This window comes from Chiloscyllium plagiosum, unplaced genomic scaffold (genome assembly GCF_037043375.1).
Source record: "Chiloscyllium plagiosum isolate Xiang-an unplaced genomic scaffold, Cpla_swu_hap1 HiC_scaffold_11, whole genome shotgun sequence".
Lineage (NCBI taxonomy): Eukaryota > Metazoa > Chordata > Chondrichthyes > Orectolobiformes > Hemiscylliidae > Chiloscyllium > Chiloscyllium plagiosum.
Genome location: NW_028270149.1, coordinates 1177943 through 1197983, shown reverse-complemented (window position 1 = coordinate 1197983; position 20041 = coordinate 1177943). Strand labels below are relative to the sequence as shown.

The following is a 20041-nucleotide window of genomic DNA, read 5'->3' as shown; positions in this document are numbered from 1 at the left end:
CTCATGTTTTGCAACGAGTTTTCAACTGTGGTTAGTTCCAATTGCATCAAGTGTTTCATATTTCAGTTATAGCTCATCTAAATGACAATTTCTATCATGCACTTCGGAAGCTGTGAAAAATAAAGATGTCTTCACTTATTACTAAAAGGCATATGCCATAAAACTGATACTATTTTCAAGAAACCAAGAATATCCCTCAATAAATCAAAAGTCAGGTGAAACCTTTGCAATCATATAAGCACGGCTGACCATATATTTGTAGAACAAGAAAACAGATCAAAATCTAACATATGCATCAAGAGGGAGAAATTATCTAAGAAATAATTAAAACTTAGATTAAACCCCAAATTAAACAAATTTACAAAAAACTAAAAATCAGTTTGCAAAAGAATTCTTGGTTTGTTCATTTGATAGAATTGACTTTGTGCAGAAGAGTTCCCTCTGCTGCAGAGGTACACAGTAACTGCACTGCTCCTCATTTGCATTATCCTTGCTGCCATCACACTGACATCATGTTTTCAGTAGGATTTAAAGAAATGAGGCTGACACTGCTCTAGCCCATGGTGTTTCACACCAATACTAAAGTTCCATTATATTCAACAAAAAATAAATTATAATTACTCTGAATGAAAACAAACTGCTGCAGAAACTTAGCAGGTCCAACCATTCAAGAATGTCACAATGGTCTTGAAACATGAACTCCGTTTCTGTCTCCACAGATGCTGAAAGACTTTTTTTCAGTTGTTCAGTATTTTATTTTTATTTGTAATTTCAAGTTGCTCATTTTCGCCAGCTGGCATCAAACCTACTTTGGTTGAATGAGAGATAGTGCAGATCACATTTGTAAATATTCTATGGCTTGTAAAACCTGTTCCATGCAGTACCTCACGATTTAGTCAAATTAGTGGAGTATGGTCTTAAGAGCTGCAAAATCTGAAGGAACCTGCAATTAAATAGGAATTTTCATATTTTTGAATACAGTAGGTTTTTTTAAAATTTACTCAGTGGGCATGGACATCACTGGCCAGCCAGCATTTACTTCCCATCCCTAGTTGCCCTTGAGAAAACGGTGGTGAGCTGCTTTCTTATACCACTGCAGTCTACATACTGGAGGTGACCCACAAATCCATAGGGAGAGAAATCGAGAATTTTGACCCAGAACGAGTGAAGAAATAGCAATATATTTCCAGGTCAAGACAGTGGGTGGCTTAGAGGAAAATTTGCAAGGGGTGGAGTTCCCATGTATCTGCTGCCCTTGTCTTTCTAGATGTAAGTGATTAAGGGTTTGGAAGGTGCCTTAATGAATTTCTGCAGTGCATTTTGTAGGTAGTTCACACTGCTGCGACTGAGCATCAGTGCTGGAAGAAGTTGATGCCAACCTAGCAGGCTGCTTTGTGCTGGAAGCTTCTTGAGTGTAATCAGAGCTGTACCCATCCAGACAACTGGAGAGTATTCCAGACTTGTGCCTTTAGATGGTGGACAGTCTTTGGAGAGTCAGGAGTTACTCGACCCAGTAATTCTGGCTTCTGACCTGCCCTTGTAGCGAATCCAGTTGACTTTCTGGTGAATGGTAACCACAAGGGTGTTGATAGTGGGGGAATTCAGTAATGATAACACTGTTGAATGTCATGGGGCAGTGGTTAGATTGCCTCCAATTGGTGACAGTCACTGCCTGGTGAGTGTTTCACACACAACTAACTTTCAAGTGCAGTCACTGTTTTTATGCTCAAGACTATTAAAACAAAGTTATGTGTATCCTAAATCATATTAAGGTAGACAAGTTCCCAGGGCGAGATGAGATCTATCCCAGGTTTATGTGAGAGGCAAGGGAAGAAACAGCTGGGGAATTAGCAGATATCTTCACATCCTCTTTGACCACATGCAAGGTTCCAGAGGACTGGAGATTAGCCAATGTTGTTCGTTTGTTTGGGAAAGGAAGCAGGGATAATCCAGGCAATTATAGGCCGGTGAGTCTGATGTCTGTGGCGGGAAAGCTCTTGGAGAAAATACTGAAGGACAAGATATATGCACATTTGGAAGAAAATGGACTGGTTAGTGACAGGCAGCATGATTTAGTACGGAAAAGGTCATGTGTCATCGACCTGATTAAAATTTTTGAAGAGGTGACAGAGGTAATTGATGAGGGAAGGGCTGTGGATGCAGATTTCATGGACTTCAGTAAAGCATTTGACAACGTCCTACATGGCAGATTGGTAAAAAAAAAACTATCACGTGGGATTCGGGGTGGACTGGCTAAATGGATACAAAACTAGCTTGGTCATAGAAGAGGAGGGTGGAAGGGGGGTTTTCAGAATGGAGACTAATAACTAGTGGTGTTCCAAAGGGATCAGTCTTAGGTCCTTTGTTGTTTGTAGTATATATAAATGATCTGGAAGAAAATGTGGGTGGTCTGATGAGCAAGTTTGCAGATGACAGGAAGATTGGAGGAGAAGCTGATAATGCCGCTAATTGTAAAAAGCTACAACTGTAAAAAGGATACAGACAGATTGGCGACTTGGGCATAGAAATGGCAGATGGAGCTTAATCCAGACAAATGCTAGGTGATGCATTTTAGAGGATCAAATTTAGGTGTGAATTATACTGTAAATGGCAGAACCCTTAGGACCATTAACACATGGACAAATCTGGGTGTACAGATTCACAGTTCCCTAAAACTGGCAAGCTGATTGAGAAGGCATATGGCATACTTGCCTTCATCAGCCGGTGCATGGAGTTCAACAGTTGCCAAACCATGTTGCAGCTATATAAAACCATTGTTAGGCCGCATTTGGAGTACTGGTCGCCACATTACCAGAAGGACGTGGAAGCTTGGGAGAGAGTGCAGAGGAAAAGTTAAAAAGACTATTGTTTGCACCGGAAAGACAGCAGCTGAGAGGAGACTGAATGGAGGTCTACAAAATTATGAAAGGCATAGATGGTGTGGATAGTCAGAGGCTTTTTCCCCAGGGTTGAAGTTTCAGTTACAAAAGGGCACAGGTTCAAGGTGAGAAGGGGAAAGTTTAAGGTAGATGTGTGAAGGACATTTTTCAAGCAGAGTATGGTAGGAGCCTGAAATGCACTGCCAGGCGATGTAGTGGTAACAAGGATGCTGGTGACATTTAAGAGGTATCTGGATGGTTACATGAATAGGGAGGGAATAGAGGGATATAGACCAAATAAGGGCAGAAAGTTTGTTTTTTAGTTTAGTTAGGGCATGATGATCAGCACAGGCTTGGTTCCTGTGCTGTACTTGTCTTTTGTTCTTATTTATAGTCAAACACATATCACACCACCTGACCAGCTAAGAGACATTATTCTATTACTCACTCCCTCTCAATAATACAGAAAGAATAAAAATAAAAATCAGACTGACCAAAAGGAAACCTTGTAAGGGTAAATACAGGATACATGTTCATGAGGACATCTAGTGACTTACCTGCCAGCAGGTGTGAGGTGATTTGCGCTCTAGAATGTACTGAGTCAATGGTGAGGGTTCAAGTTCATATTTATCAAAGGGCAATTTGTCAATGACCATTGGTTCACAATCAGCACAGGAGAACCGTACAACAGGGTGAGCAGTACGTGGAGGCTGTGGATCAAACACATGAAAAGTTACATTAATTATGTTCTTAACATTGCTTTTGTTCACTATGAAAGGACTATTGATATTACAATTTGTTGCACCTCCAGCTTTGTGATATATAGGAATAAGGAACAAGAGTAGTCCACTCAGCCCTTTGAGCCTGCTCAATTCAATAAAATCTTGCTGATCTCATTTTAATCTCAACACCAAAGTCCTGCATATCCCCATATATTCTTCCATTCTCTTGGTAATCAAGAATGTATCGCCCTTAAAAATAAGTAAAGATCTATATTCACTGCCTTTTGAGGAAAGGAATTCCAAAAACACTCAACCCTCATGAGAACAAGGGTCATCAGACTGCTACTTGTCCAGATTAATGCCAGCAGCCATTTCTCCACCCAACTTTCCAATTGATCTATAATTTGCTGTATCCTTTGTCAATCTTCCTCACTATACACAACTCCATCAATGTTCATGTCATCTGCAAACTTACTAATCAGAGCATCTACATGTTCATCCAAATCACTTTATATATACATACATATATAAAACAAACTGAGATTCCAGCATATATCATTTTGAAACACCATTGGTCAAAGACGACTTGTCTCAAAAACACCACCCTCACCAACAACCGCCCTCTGTGTATGACCAGGCCAATTTTGTATCCAATTTACCAACTCACTGTGGATCCCATGTGAATTAATCTTCTGGACCAGCCTGCCATGAAGGATCTTGTCAACAACTTTACTACAAGTAGACAACATCCACTACCCTTGCCCCATCAAACATCTTCATCACTTCTTTATAGTCATAGAGTTGTACAGCACGGAAACAGACCCTTCAATTCAACTCATCCATGACAACCAGATAGTCCAACCTAATCTAGCCCCATTTACTGGCACTTGGCCCATATCCCTCTAAACCTTTCCTATTCATATACTCATCCAGATGCCTTTCAAATGCTGCAATTGTACCAGCCTCCACCATTTCATCTGGCAGCTCATTCCACAACATCCTTCAAACAAAACTCAATGAATTTTGAGAGTCAAGATCTCCCCTGCATAAATATCAGTAACTCAAACATCTGGGGGAGACATTACCTTATGACTCTATGATTGTGTCCTATGATCATGCCCCAGTAGCTACCCGATGGAGCAGCGCTCCGAAAGCTTGTACTTCCAATTAAACCTGTTGGACTGTCACCTGGTGTTGTGTGATTTTTAACTTTGTCCACCCCGATCCAACACTGGCACCCCCACATCATGACTATAATTAATATATTACTATTATGTGAATCTCCCTAAAACATACAGAATCCTACCTGATCTATGATTAACTTTTAAAATAATACAATATTTGGGCAACTATCTTCTATCCAAGTTATATTTTCTGCACAGCTTGCATTCAACCCCAACATTCACAATCCTGTATAATATTAACATTCAGAAAAATACTAGCTCCACCATACTCTTTACCCTGGGGGAGGGAGGTGGTGTAGCTTTGGCTTTGCTCAGTCTGTCTTATTTCCCATCTTTAACAAGGAACAAAACAGATTATCTGGAAGCATAGAGAATTGTATGGATACTACAGCTCGTTCACTGCACTCAATTGACAAAAAAGAATCTTATATTTAAGTTGTAAAAAAAGATCTACACCAATAAGATATATTGCTTTCTTTGCAGATTTGCTGTGTGTTTACTGTATTTTGTTCACATTTTAATACTTCTGACAGTAAGCTCTCTACACATTATCCTCTGACCTCTTACCAATGACGATGATCTGTCACACAGAACAATCTTGACCTCCTGTTCATCACCTAGACAGCCTTAGTTGCTACGGTTCTGTTTGCCAATTGTGTTTTACAGAGTAGCTCAATTCACAAACCTGCCAATTCCCATTTCCAATAAATGGAATCCAATTACAGAGGAACCTAGATTATCCAAAGAAGATCTCAAGGTCCCGACAGAAACATTACATCAAAGATGTGTATCCAACACTGATCGCATCTTTTGATTAAAAGGTGCTGCCGAGAACGGTCCTCAACTGATGGGAATGCAGGCAGAGTCTCTAAATAACTGACCTCCCACTCCTGCTCTCTCTCTCCCCACACACTTTCCCTGGAGTTCTACATAAGGGAGTATCCTAAACCCTTTTCCCACAGATAATCTCTCTAACACTGTCCTGTACAGGGCAGAATGGAACCTGTCAAAAAGTTGCAGTAAAATATGTGCGCGCGCGTGCTATTTGGAGACTCACCCTCCCCTTCCCCCCCCCCCCCCAAACAGGCAGTAGCAGCAGCAGACTTGTTGTTGGTGTCCAGTCCAGCTGCCCCGGAGAGAGGACAGGGGCAGAAGGAGGTGATGTTGGGGTGGAAGGGGGGGGCAGGAGGGTGCAGTATTGGACAGGGTTTGGGGGGGGGGTGAGCGAGGGCTCGTGTGCGGTGTGCTGCTGCTAGTCTCCTGAATGGGGAGCAGACTTAATAGAAAACTCCGAGCCCCAGAGGAAAGGCATTGAATTGATTAACCGAAAAATCAATTATCCAAACGAAATAGTGCCCACCCATCTCGTTCGAATAATCAAGATTCCTCTATATTTAGAAATGGACAATTTTTGATTACTTACAACATTAATGGTACACAGTCCTTGGATTATTTTCTACCAATTGAATTTGTGAGGGCAGTTGTGTAACTTTGAGGGTGGCATAGTGGCTCAGTGGTTAGTGCTGCTGCATCACAACCAGGGACCTGGGTTCAATTCCAGCTTTGGATGGCTGTGTGGAGTTTGCACATTCTCCCCATGGCTGATTGGGCCTCCACTGGATGCTCCAGTTTCCTCCCACAGTACAAAGACCATAGAATCCCTCCAGTGTGAAAGTAGGCCATTCAGACCATCAAGTCCCTACCAACCCTCTGAAAAACATCCCACCTCGACCTGCCATCTACTCTCTCCCTGGAACTCTGCATTTCCCACGGATAACCCTTTTAGCCTGCACATCCCTGGATACTATGGGCAATTTAGACTACGGCCAATCCAGCTAGCTGGACATCTTTGGTTCACGCCCGAAGGAAACACATGCTGTCATAGGGAGGATGCACAAACTCCATACAGACAGTCGTCTGAGACTAGAATCAAACCCAGGTCCCTCGTGCTGTTAGGCAGCAGTGCTAACCACTGAACTACCAGGCTGCCCAGATGTGCCGGTGATGTGGATTGGCCATGGTAAATGCAGTCAAGAGTGTGGTGCTGAAACAGCACAGGTCAGGCAGCGTCCGAAGAACAGGAAAATCCATGTTTCGGGCATAAGCCCGAAACGTTGATTTTTCTGCTCCTCGGATGTTGCCTGACCTTCTGTGCTTTTCCAGCACCACACTCCTGACTCTAATCTCCAGCATCTGCACTGCACACTTTCGCCATAGTAAATGCAGGGTTACAGAGATAGGGTCAAGGGCTTAGGCAACATGGAATGTTCTTTGGAGGCTGGGTGCAGACTCAGTCATACAGCACAGAAACAGACCCTGCATTCCACCAGTCCCTGCCAATCATAATCTCAAACTGAACTAGTCCCACCTGCCTGCACTTGGCCCACATCCCTCCAAACATTTTTTATCCATGCTCTTGTTGAAATGCCTTTAAAACATTCTAACTGTAGCCACATTCACCACTTCCTCTAAGAGTTCATTCCACACATGAACCACACTCTCTGCAAAAAAGCTCCCTCATGTCTTTTCTAAATCTTTCTCCTCTCAGTAAAAATATGACCCCCCACCCTTGAGAAAAGACCTTAAAACCTCTTTAAGGTCACCCCTTAACCTCCTATGGTCCAGTGAAAAAAGTCCAAGCCTATCCAGCCTCTCCTTATAAAATCTCTTCTGAACCCCCTCAATGGTTCAAATGGCCGTTTTCCACACTGTAGGGATTCTATGGCAACTTTAGTTTAAATATATTTCCTGTGAATGTAGAATTATACTGGTGCTGAATCAAACTCTTTAAATTTTTGAGAAAATATTGACCAAGTCAAATTGCAAAAAAGAGCTTGTGTAAAGTTGAACGACTTGTCTTGGTGACTAATACTCACCAGTGTGGGGGAGTTTTGATCTGGCCAGAAAGATTCAGGAATTGGCCAGTGTCCAACAGGTACTCCGGTCTTGGGGTTGGGTCGCACATAAATCAGCTTGTGACAGCTATGCCAAGCTTGAGGGGGAAATAAAGAGGTTGCTCGAGGTGGGTCAACAACACCATCTGTAAAAAAAACAGAGCCAAAGGTAGAAGCTTCCTGCTTTATCAGAATCAATGAGAAAATCTTCCACATTGCAAGTTTGAGCGTTAGATGGCTACATTGAGGCAGAAGTTGACAGCACAAAAGGAAGTCATTCAGCCCACTGAATTAACGGCAGCCACCCGCTGAACAATCCAGTCAGTCCCAACACTGGCTCAATCCTCACAGCTCTGCAGCTTTCCCTGTCTCAAGTGCCTGGCCAATTTTCTTTTGAAATTATTGGTGAATGTTTCTGCTTCCAGCCCCTCCGCGGACAGCTCTCTGTGTAGAGCATCACATTTTTCTGCATCTCTTGCCCAAAATCTTCTCTTCGACGACAGATGGTCAGCTGATGGGAACAATTTTGGTTTCTCATCTACCTTACCTAAATGTCTTATAATCTTGCTCACACCAATCAAATTTTGTCCCAACCTCCTTTGCTCCAATACAGTAAACACAGTCTTTCCAACTTAACTGCATAACTAAAATTCTCCATCTCTAGAACCATTCCGATTAAACTCCTCCAGACCTTCACAATATTCTTTACATCCTTCACAAAGTGTGCTGACCAGAACAGGATCCAATACTTTCGCGGTAGCCAAGTCAAAGTTTGATAAATGCTGATCCCAAACTCCCCACCCTTTGTTCTCAATGCCTCTGTTAATGAAGGTGGCACAGTAGGTGGCACGATGGCTCAGTGGTTAGCACTGCTGCCTCACAGCACTAGGGACCCAGATTCGATTCCAGCCTCGGGTGACTGTCTGTGAGGAGTTTGCACATTCTCCCCGTGTCTGCGTGGGTTTCCTCCGGGTGCTCCGGTTTCCTCCCACAGTCCAAAGATGTGCAGGTCAGGTGAATTGGCCACGCTAAATTACCCACAGTGATAGGTGCATTAGTCAGGGATAAATACAGGGTAGGGAAACGGGTCTGGGTGGGTTACTATTTGGAGGGTCGGTGTGGACTGTCAATATCTATCAGCTCACATTTCGCTGTATCAAATATCGCCTGCCACATGTCTACCCATTCTGCGAACCTATCTTAAGAGTTATATATGTCTACAGCACAGAAAAAGGCCCTTTGGCCCACTGAGTCTGCACCAGACAAAGATTTCTTAAACTCCTGCAGTCTATTTGGTGTAGGGCAACCCAGAAAACTGCAAGTGAGGGAGTAGCTAGATTTTGACCCAGCAAAACTGAAGGAAGAGCACCATGTTTCCAAGTCAGGATAACTAATGACTTGAAAGAGAACTTGGCGAGCAGTGTTCTAATGTATCTGCTGCCATTGTACTTACAGATGGTAATGGCCAGTGGGTTTGGAAGGTGCTGACTAAAGCGCCTTGGTGAATTTCTTCAGTGAATTTTGGAGACAGTTCACACTACAGAGGAACCTCGATTATCCGAATACCAATAATCCAAAAATCGGATTATCCGAAGGAGATCTCAAGGTCCCGATAGAAACATTACATCAAAGACATGTTTCCAACAGTGATCGCGTCTTTTGTTTAGTGATTAAACAGGCAGTGTCTCCAAATGACTGAGCCCCCGCCTCTCTCTCTCCCAACTCTTTCCCTGGAGTTCTACACAGGGGTGACCCTAAACCCCCCCTTCCCCAGATAATCTCTCCAACATTGTCCTGTACAGGGCAAATATGGGACCTGTGAAAAAGTTGCAGTTAAAAGGTTTGAGAGCATGTGTGTGCGCATGCTCTATTTGGAGACTTACCCCATAAAGGCAACTGTTGGTGTCCAGTCCAGTTGCACTGGAGAGGGGTGGGTGTGTACGGGGTTGGGGGTGGGCAGATGGGGCGGTGTTGGACGGGGTTTGGGGGCAGATGGGGCAGTGTTGGGCGGTGGGGTTGGAAATGGGGTTGGACAGTGCTGGGGGGCAGGGACGGAGTTGGATAGCGCAGGGGGCAGCATTGGACAGTGTTGGGGGTGTTGGACAGGGCCGGGGTCGGTGTTGAACGGGGTTGAGGGTGGTGTTGGACAGGGGCAGGGATGGTATTGGGCGGGGTTGGATAGTGCTGGGGGCAGGGGGCAGAGTTGGGTGGGTGATATTGGGCAGGGTTGGGGGGGGCGGGGGCAGTGTTGAACGAGGGCAGGGGTCGGTGTTGGATGGAGTTGAAGGCAGGGGACATTGTTGGACAGGGGTGGGGACGGCATTGGATGGTGCTGGGGGCGGTGCTGGATAGGGTTGGGGGCAGGGGATGGTGCTGGACAGGGGTGGGGACAGTGTTGGACGGTGCTGGGGGCGGTGTTGGACAGGGGCGGGGACAGTGTTGGATGGTGCTGGGGTGGTGTTGGATAGGGTTGGGGGGCAGGGGGTGGTGTTGGACGGGGTGGGGACGGTGTTGGATGATGCTGGGGCGGTGCTGGATGGTGCAGGGGGCGGTGTTGGACGGGGTTGTGGGGCAAGGGATGGTGTTGGATGGGGCGGGAACTGTGTTCGATGGTGCTGGGGGCGGTGTTGGGGCACAGTGTGGTGTTGGACGGGCACGATGTTGGATCAAGTTGGAGTGCGGGCAAAGGGCGGTGTTGGATGGGGGCGGGGTTTGCGGGGGGCAGGGCGGGGCCAGGTGGTGGTGTTAGACTGGGTTGGGGGGCCAGTTTTGGATGGGGTTGTGGGCAGGCGGGAAGGGCGGGGGCTCGCGGGTTGTGTGCTGCTGCAGTCTCCTGAATGAGGAGCAGACTTTAAAAACCCCGAGCCCCAGAGGAAAAGCATTTTATTGATTAATCGAATAATCGATTATCCGAATGAAATAGTGCCCGCCCATCATGTTCGGATAATCGAGGTTCCCCTGTACTGAGTTCTGGATGTGGGTTTGCTCGCTGAGCTGGAAGGTTCATTTTCAGACGTTTCGTCACCATACTAGATAACATCTTCAGTGAGCCTCCGGGCGAAGCAATGCTGATGATTCCTGCTTTTTATTGCTATGCTCGGGTTTCTTTGGGTTGGTGATGTCATTTCCGGTTCATTTTCCCCAGAGGGTGGAAAAATGGTCCTTCTAGCTCAGCGAGCAAACCTACATCCAAAACCTCAACCTGAGCTACAAACCTTTTCAAAACGCACTAACACTATTGAGTGTCAGTAACGGAGTGTGGATGCTTGTGCATGTGGTGCCAAAGAAGCAGACTGCTTTGTCCTGGGTGGTGTCAAGCTTCTGTGGTGTTGTTAGAGCTGCACTCCATCTAGTCAAGTGGTGTCAGTAGGCAATTACTTCATACAGGATTCCTTGCTACTGTCGCTGCAGTATTTATGTGACTAGTCCAGTTTAGTTTCTGGTCAATGGTAACGTCAAAGGTATTGATGGTGTGGGATTCACCTAACACTTTTCTGCATTAAGCTCCATTGCCATCTATCAGCCCAGCTCTGCAGCTTATCTATATCCCTCTGCAACCTGCAACATCCTTCCATACTGTCCACGACTCCACCAACCTTAGTGTCATCTGCAAATTTACTAACCCATCCTTCCATGCCCTCACCCAGATCATTTATAAAAATGACAAATGGCAGTGGCCCCAAAACAGATCCTTGCGGTAAACCACTAGTAAATGAACTCCAGGATGAACATTTCCCATCAACCACCACCCTCGGTCTTCTTTCAGGCAGCCAATTTCTGATCCAACCCGCTAAATCACCCTCCATTCCACTCCTCTGTATTTTCTGCAATAGCCTACTGCGGGGAACCTTATCAAACGCCTTACTGATAATCCATATACAGCACATTAACTGCTTTATCCTCATCTACTTGTTTGGTCACCTTCTCAAAGAACTCAATGAGGGTTGTGAGGCACGACCTCCCCTTCACAAAGCCGTGCTGACTATCCCAAATCAACTTATTCCTATCTCTTATAAACCTTTCCAAAACTTTGCCCACAACAGAAGTAAGAGTCACTGGTCTATAATTACCAGGGTTGTTTCTATTCCCCTTCTTGAACATTTGCTATCCTCCAGTCTTCTGGCACTATTCCTGTAAACAACGATGACATAAAGATCAAAGCCAAAGGCTCTGCAATCTCCTCCCTGGCCTCCCAGAGAATCCTAGGATAAATCCCATTTGGCCCAGGGGACTGATCTATTTTCACACTTTCCAGAATTGCTAACATCTCATCCATATGAACCTCAATCCCGTCTAGCCTAATAGCCTGTATCTCAGTATTCTCCCCCACAATACTGTCTTTGTCTTGTGTGAACACTGACGAAAAATATTAATTTACTGCCTCTCCTATCTCTTCAGACTCTAAGCACAACATCCCACTACTGTCCTTGACTGGCCCTAATCTTACCCTGGAAAAAGTGAGTACTGCAGATGCTCGAGATCAGAGTCAAAAAGTGTTGTGCTGTTCCTGATAAAGCGCTTATGCTCGAAACATCGTCTCTCCTGCTCCTTGGATATTGCCTGACCGGCTGTGCTTTTCCAGCACCACACCTTTTGACTCGAATCTTACCCTCGTCATTCTTTTATTTCTAACATACCTATAGAAAGCTTTAGGGTTTTTCTTGATTCTATCTGCCAAAGACTTCTCATGTTCCCTCCTGGCTCTTCTTTGCTCTCTCTTTAGGACTTTTCTGGCTAACTTGTAACTCTCAAGCGCCCTAACTGAGCCTTCACATCTCATCCTAACATAATTTGGAGATGCCAGTGTTGGACTGGGGTGTACAAAGTTAAAATTCACACAACACCAGGTTATAGTTCAACAGGTTTAGTTGGAAGCACACTAGCTTTCAGAGCGTCACTCCATCAGACTACCACCTGATGAAGGAGCGACGATCCAAAAGCTAGTGTGCTTCCAACTAAACCTGTTGGACTATAACTTGGTGTTGTGTGATTTTTAACTTTGTACATCCTAACATAAGCCTCTTTCTTCCTCCTGACAAGAGATTCAACTTCTTTAGTAAACCACGCTCCCTCGCTCGACCATTTCCTCCCTGCCTGACAGGCACATACTTATCAAGGACACACAGTAGCTGGTTCTTGAATAAACTCCACATTTCAATTGAGCCCATCATCTGCAGTTTCCTTTCCCATCCTACACATCCTAAATCTTGCCTAATTGCATCATAATTGCCTTTCCCCCAGCTATAACTCTTGCCCCTCCCCACCCCAACCCTCCTCTAGCTTATCTCTCCTCGCTTCAGGCTCTCTTCCTTTATTCCTGATGAAGGGCTTTTGTCCGAAATGTCGATTTCATTGCTCCTTGGATGCTGCCTGAACTGCTGTGCTCTTCCAGCACCACTAATCCAGAATCTGGTTTCCAACATCTGCAGTCATTGTTTTTACCTTGCAGTATATACTTATCCCTTTCCATCGCTAAAGTAAACATAACCGAATTGTGGTCACGATCACCAAAGTGCTCACCTACCTCCAAATCTAACACCTGGCCTGGTTCATTACCCAGTACCAAATTCAATGTGGCCCTGCCCCTTGTTGGCCTGTTTACATTCTGTGTCAGGAAACCCTCATTCACACATTGGACAATAACTGACCCATCTAAAGTACTTGAACTATAGCATTTCCAGTCAATATTTGGAAAATTACAGTTCCCCCATAACAACTACCCTGTTACTCTCGCTCTTATCCTGAATCATCTTTGCTATCCTTTCCTCTACATCTCTGGAACTTTTCGGAGGCCTGTCAGAAAACTCCCAACAGACTGACCTCTCCTTTCCGATTTCTAACCTCAGCCCAAATTACCTCAGTAGACGAGTCCTCAAACGTCCTTTCTGCCACCGTAATACTGTCCTTGACTAACAATGCACACCTCCCTGTCTTTTACAATCTTCCCTTATCTTACCAAAACATCTAAACCCCAGAACCTGCAACAACCATTCCTGTCCCTGCTTTATCCATGTCTCCGAAACAGCCACAGCATCAAAGTCCCAGATACTAACCCACGATGCAAGTTCATCCACCTTATTCCGAATGCACATGGCGTTGAAGTAGACACACTTCAAACCACCTTCCGACCTGCCGGTACACTCCTGTGACCTTAAAACCTTATTCATTACCTCACTACTCTCAACCTCCTGGACAATGGATCTACAATGTAGATTCCCAACTCCCTGCTGAAATAGTTTAAACTCCCGGGAACAGCATTAGCAAATTTCCCCTCCAGGATATTGGTACCCCTCTGGTTCAGTTGTAGACCATCCCATTTGCAGAGGTCCCACCTACCCCAGAATAAACCCCAATTATCCAGGTATCTGAATCCTCCCCTCCTGCACTATCCCTGTTGCCACATGTTCAACTACTCTCTTCCCCCTATTCCTTACCTCACTAGCACGTGGCACGGGTTACAAACCAGAGATAACAAATCTATTTATTCTAGCTCTAAGCTTCCATCCAAGCACCCTAAATTTCTGCCTTACATCCCTATGCCTTTTCCTACCTAAGTTCTTGTTGTCTAAGTGGACCACATCTTGGGGCTGCTCCTCGTCCATCTTAAGGATCCCGAAAACACGATCTGAGACATCATGAACCCTGGCACCTGGGAGGCAACACACCAATCACAAATCTCTCTCGTTCCCACTAACTTTGTCCCCCTAACTTTGGAGTTCCCAATGATGAATGCTTTACTCCTCTCTCCCCTTCCCTTCTGAGCGATAGGGACAGACTTTGTGCCAGAGACCTCTACCCCATTGCTTGCCCTGTAAATCCCTCATCCCCACACCACCCCAACAGTATCTATAACAGTGTACTTGTTATACAGGAGAACAGCCACAGGAAATCCCTGCACTGACTGCTTCTTACCCCTTCTAAAAGACACCTAAGTATCTTCATTTCTAGGAGTAACTACCTCCCTGTAGCTTTTACCTATAACTATCTCTGCCTCCCAAATGATCCTGAGTTCATCCACTTCCAGCTCCAGTTCCTTCACACTGTCTTCAAGGAGCTGGAATTGGGTGCATTTCCTGCAGGTGTACTCAGCTAGTGTCCCTCACCTCAAACATCCCACAGGAGGAACATTGCACTGCCTGCACTGTCATCCCTGCTAAATTCTCTTTCTAAGAAATGAAAGAGAAAAAAGCTTACCTGATTTCCCTCTAGTATTGTAAGATTAGAGGCTATGGGTGGGATGCCCTACAGGTGTTGGGTCTTGGGTGTACCAAACACCCAATTTATATACCTTCCCAAAAGCCCCCAGCTTCCACTCTCACCGCTCCTCACTGTCATTATTTTCTCAATATATCAAAGCAATTGAGGCATGAAATAATTCCTCATGGTAGTGGAAAGCAGATGGTACGAAGTCAACAAACCTTTTTATATCCTTCTCCATTTGAATTTCTACTAACTTCAATAGAAATAAATATCAGAAAAGGGGAAAGGGTTACAAACTCAGTAGCACCCATTTTATGTTGTGATGGAGTCAAGATCTGCCCTTGTTTATGCTAAATCTGAGATCAATCTCTTCAAAATGGCCTTCCTCAATGCTGATATACTGGATATGGAAATGTGTTGCTGGAAAAGCGCAGCAGGTCAGGCAGCATCTAGGGAACAGGGGAATCGACGTTTCGGGCATTAGCCCTTCTTCAGGAATGAGGAAAGTTGGTCCAGCAGGCTAAGATAAAAGATAGGGAGGAGGAACTTGGGGGAGGGGCGTCGGAAATGTGATAGGTGGAAAGAGGTCAAGGTGAGGGTGATAGGTCAGACTGGGGTGGGGGCGGAGGGGTCGGGAAGAAGATTGCAGGTTAGGAAGGCGGTGCTGAATTTGATGGATTTGACTGAGACTAGGCTGGGGGGAGGGGAAATGAGGAAACTGGTGAAATCCGAGTTCATCCCTTGTGGGATGATATACTGGATAGCCATCCTTCAAGATGCACAGTTGATATGTTAGGGCATTGATCAAAAAGAGGCACACAATGTATTATGTAAACGTTCAGAAATTTTACAGAAATGACAAAATCTAATCATGAATACTCCCTGTAAACATTTTGCTGGTTACATTCCAACAGGAAAAATGTTCAAGGAATATTTTTCTTACCGTCTCCAACTGGTGTTGGATCTGGTCCAGTTTTTTCAAAATTAATAACCACTCCACTTTGGACTTTCTGTACTAAGGACTCGAGGCACTGGTTTAACATTCGCTGTGTACGCACACAATAGGACCGACCTTGAATGGAAATAAAAAGCAACTTAGGCATCCTGATCGGCTTTAAATCCTGTACTTCCTAAGATTTTGAAAAAAGTGCATTTTAGAATTTATTTTTCCACCCTAAAAGCAAAGAAGAGACACAATGGGAAACTGAAACACTTGTAATGTAACCCCCATAATGTGCAAGTGAATGTTGCGAACAAATTATCAAAATCATTCCACACTGTTTCCTGCTATGCATATGACATTTAGTAATGAGGGATCATTTACTGTAGATCGCCTCTTCAACATTCTGTGTGTGAAGTTCAACCTCCAGAAATAAATAGGAGTTTTCTCTCTGTGTCTCTCTCTCTCTCTCTCTCTCTGTGTCTGTGTCTCTCTGTGTCTATCCATCTTATGAGAAATCATTCTCTGGGGCAGTGTCCCCATAAATTTTCAGGTTTCAAGTCAGATGATCTTCCCCAGCTCTGCTGATTCACAGCTTCACTCGGGAGCAGATCCACTTGTTCTTTGCCTGTAGAAACAACAGGTAGGGATCTTCAAGCCTGGTGACAGCACAGGAAGATGCCAAAAGTAATGTGCATTCCCACAAGCTGCTGCATCAACAGACCAACTGGTCTCTGCCTGCACTGACAACAGCTACACAACTCTGATACAAAGTACCAATTAGACCGCAACAGGGTACCAGCAACAGATCAAGGTACCACGCACACAGAACAGGGAGCAGATTAACCCCCTTCACCTTCTGCTTATTTAGGTAGCAAAGTGATTTTGGGTTGTTGGTCCCCACACTGCGCTTCTCTAGCCTGAGCAAACAACTCTGGGTCTTGAATCAGTTTGTGGCAACAACCAAAAAAAGACCAACAGATCACAAAGGCCAGTTTCATTCCTACATCAAGAAAGGGGCCTGTAGGTCCCTTTTATATCTTTCCCCTCTCACCCTAAACCTATGCCCTCTAGTTCTGGAGTCCCCCACCCCAGGGAAAAGACCTTGTCTATTTATCCTATCCATGCCCCTCATAATTTTGTTAACCTCGAAAAGGTCACCGCTCAGCCTCCGACGCTCCAGGGAAAACAGCCCCAGCCTGTTAAGACTCTCCCATAGCTCAAATCCTCCAACCTTAGCACCATCCTTGTAAATCTTTTCTGAACCCTTTCAAGTTACACAACATCTTTCCGATAGGAAGGAGACCTGAATTGCACGCAATATTCCAACAGTGGCCTAATCAATGTCCTGTACAGCTGCAACATGACCTCCCAACTCCGGTACTCAATACTCTGACCAATAAAGGAAAACATACCAAACACCTTCTTCACTATCCTATCTACCTGCGAATCCACTTTCAAGGAGCTAGGAACCTGCACTCCAAGGTCTCTTTGTTCAGCAACACTCCCTAGGACCTTACCATTATGTGTATAAGTCCTGCTCAGATTTGCTTTCCCAAAATGCAGCACCTGACATTTATCTGAATTAAACTCCGTCTGCCACTTCTCAGCCCATTGGCCCATCTGGTCCAGATCCTGTTGTAATCTGAGGTAACCTTCTTCCATGTACACTACACCTCCAATTTTGTTGTCATCTATAAGCTAACTAACTGTACCTCTTATGCTCGCATCCAAATCATTTATGTAAATGACAAAAAGTAGAGGACCCAGCACCAATCCTTGTGGCACTCCTGGTCACAGGCCTCCAGTCTGAAAAACAACCCTTCACCACCACCCTCTGTCTTCTACCTTTGAGCCAGTTCTGTATTCAAATGGCTAGTTCTCCCTTTATTCAATGAGATCTAACTTTGCTAATCAGTGTTCCATGGGGAACCTTGTCGAATGCCTTAGTGAAGTCCATATAGATCACGTCTGCTGCTCTGCCCTCATCAATCCTCTTTGTTACTTCTTCAAAAAACTCAATCAAGTTTGAGACATGATTTCCCACGCACAAAGCCATGTCGGACTATCCCTAATCAGTCCTTGCCTTTCCAAATTCATGCGCATCCTGTCCCTCAGGATTCCCACCAACAACTTTCCCACCACCAAGGTCAGGCTCACTGGTCTATAGTTCCCTGGCTTGTCCTTACCACGTTAGCCAAACTCCAGTCTTCCGACACTTCACCTGTGACTATCGGTGATACAAATATCTCAGCAATCACTTCTCTAGCTTCCCACAGAGTTCTAGTGTACACCTGATCAGGTCCTGGAGATTTATCCACCTTTATGCGTTTCAAGATATCCAACACTTCCTCCTCTGTAATATGGACATTTTGCAAGGTGTCACCATCTATTTCCCTACAGTCTATATATCTTCCATATCTTTTTCCACAATAAATACTGATGCAAAATACTCATTTACTATCTCCCCCATTTTCTGTGGCTCAACACAAGGGCTGCCTTGCTGATCTTTGAGGGACCCTATTCTCTCCCTCGTTATCATTTTGTCCTTCATATACTTGTAAAAACCCTTCGGATTCTCCTTAACTCTATTTGCCAAAGCTATCTCGTGTCCCCTTGTTGCCCTCCTGATTTCCCTCTTAAGTATACTCCTACTGCTTTTATACACTTCTAAGGATTCACTCGATCTATCCTGTCTATACCTGACATATGCTTCCTTCTTTTTCTTAACCAAACCTTCAATTTCTTTAGTCATCCAGCATTTCCTATACCTACCAGCCTTTCCTTTCACCCCAATAGGAATATACTTTCTCTGGATTCTCATTATCTCATTTCTGAAGGCTTCCCATTTTCCAACCGTCTCTTTACCTGCGAACATCTGCCCCAATCAGCTTTTGAAAGTGCCCTTCTGAGAAAAGACAGACTTACCTGTGTGAACGTCATTTATTCTTATATAGGATAAATCTCCTCTTTATTTTTAACACTTGCCTTTCCTACATAATCAATGAGAGGCAACTTGATCTTGTACTTACTAAAACGCAACACACCATTTTTATTTGAACTCATGATTTGACCATTACATAAGTCCTGGTCAGCTAATATTCTGACCAGGGGGTTGAGAATACATGAGATAGTAACATATTAACCGTTTCTATTGGCATGTGCGTTTCTCAGTGTAATGTGTATGCAATGACTTTAAGCATGTTGCTCAGGCAGCAATGTAATGCAGTTCAGTTGTTGACTTTGAGTTAAAGGCTTAAGAATGGAACAGTACATCAACAAAGAGAGGTAGCACACAGATAGTGATGGAGTCTCAAGGATAACAGAAGTGAAGCCCTAAGTACCTCCACCCAGAGAAAAACTGCAGGACATGTCAAGAAAAAGGTAGTTAGAACAGATAATTACAGATTTAGTGGCTTGTTTTCAGAAATAATCAATGAATTAAAATGCAGAAAAAAACCCAATGAACTGCAATGCTGGAAACCAGAAACCAAAACAGAAATTCCTTGAAAAACTCAGCAGGTCTGGCAGCATCTGTGGAGAGAAAGCAGTGTCAACAATTTGGGTCCAGTGACGTTTCTTTAGACTTGTTGAGATTTTCCAGCAATTACTGCTTTTTTTTAATGAATGAAAATGCAGGGTGAGAGTTTCAAGATGAACCGTGAGGGGGGAGGTGTCGATTAGCTCAGTTGGTGAAATGGCTAGAAGAGATTGTGGTGTAGAATAAAGCTAACATCATGGGTTCAACTTCTGTATTGACTGAGATAACTCTTGGGACCCACCTTCTTGCAACATGTTTGAGGTGAGGGATGCCATGGACGTCCCTGCTGATTACACTTGCAGGAAGTGCACCCATCTCCAGCTCCTCCAAGACCGTGTTAGGGAACTGGAGCTGGAGTTGGATGAACTTAGGATCATTCAGGAGGCAGAAGGGGTCATAGATCGGAGCTTTAGGGAAGTAGTAACTCCAAAGATGGCAGATAGATGGGTGACAGTGAGGGAGACTGGGAGGAAGCAGCCAGTGCAGGGACCCCCTGCAGCCGTTCCCCTCAAGAACAAGTGTACCGTTTTGGATACTTGTGGGGGGGACGACTTACCAGGGGTAAGTAACGGGGCTCAGGCCTCTGGCACGGAGCCTGTCCCCGTTACTCAGAAGGGAAGGGTGGAGAAGAGCAGAGCAATAGTAATTGGGAACTCAATAGTTCGGGGCACAGATAGGCGG

At 44.7% G+C, this 20041-nt stretch overlaps 1 protein-coding gene across 4 annotated transcripts in view; it reads right to left on the bottom strand.

Annotated features, from left to right (window-relative positions):
• Window positions 1–20041, bottom strand: part of ints6l (integrator complex subunit 6 like) — a 166264-nt gene that overhangs the window by 55025 nt on the left and 91198 nt on the right. For all 4 annotated transcript variants that reach the window (XM_087991830.1, XM_087991832.1, XM_087991833.1 and 1 more), the window contains 3 exons: window positions 15823–15951; window positions 7662–7825; window positions 3437–3589 (listed from right to left, as the gene is read on the bottom strand). In XM_087991830.1, coding sequence (XP_087847956.1) covers window positions 3437–3589; window positions 7662–7825; window positions 15823–15951 — 446 coding nt within the window. The remainder of the gene's footprint in view (window positions 1–3436; window positions 3590–7661; window positions 7826–15822; window positions 15952–20041) is intronic.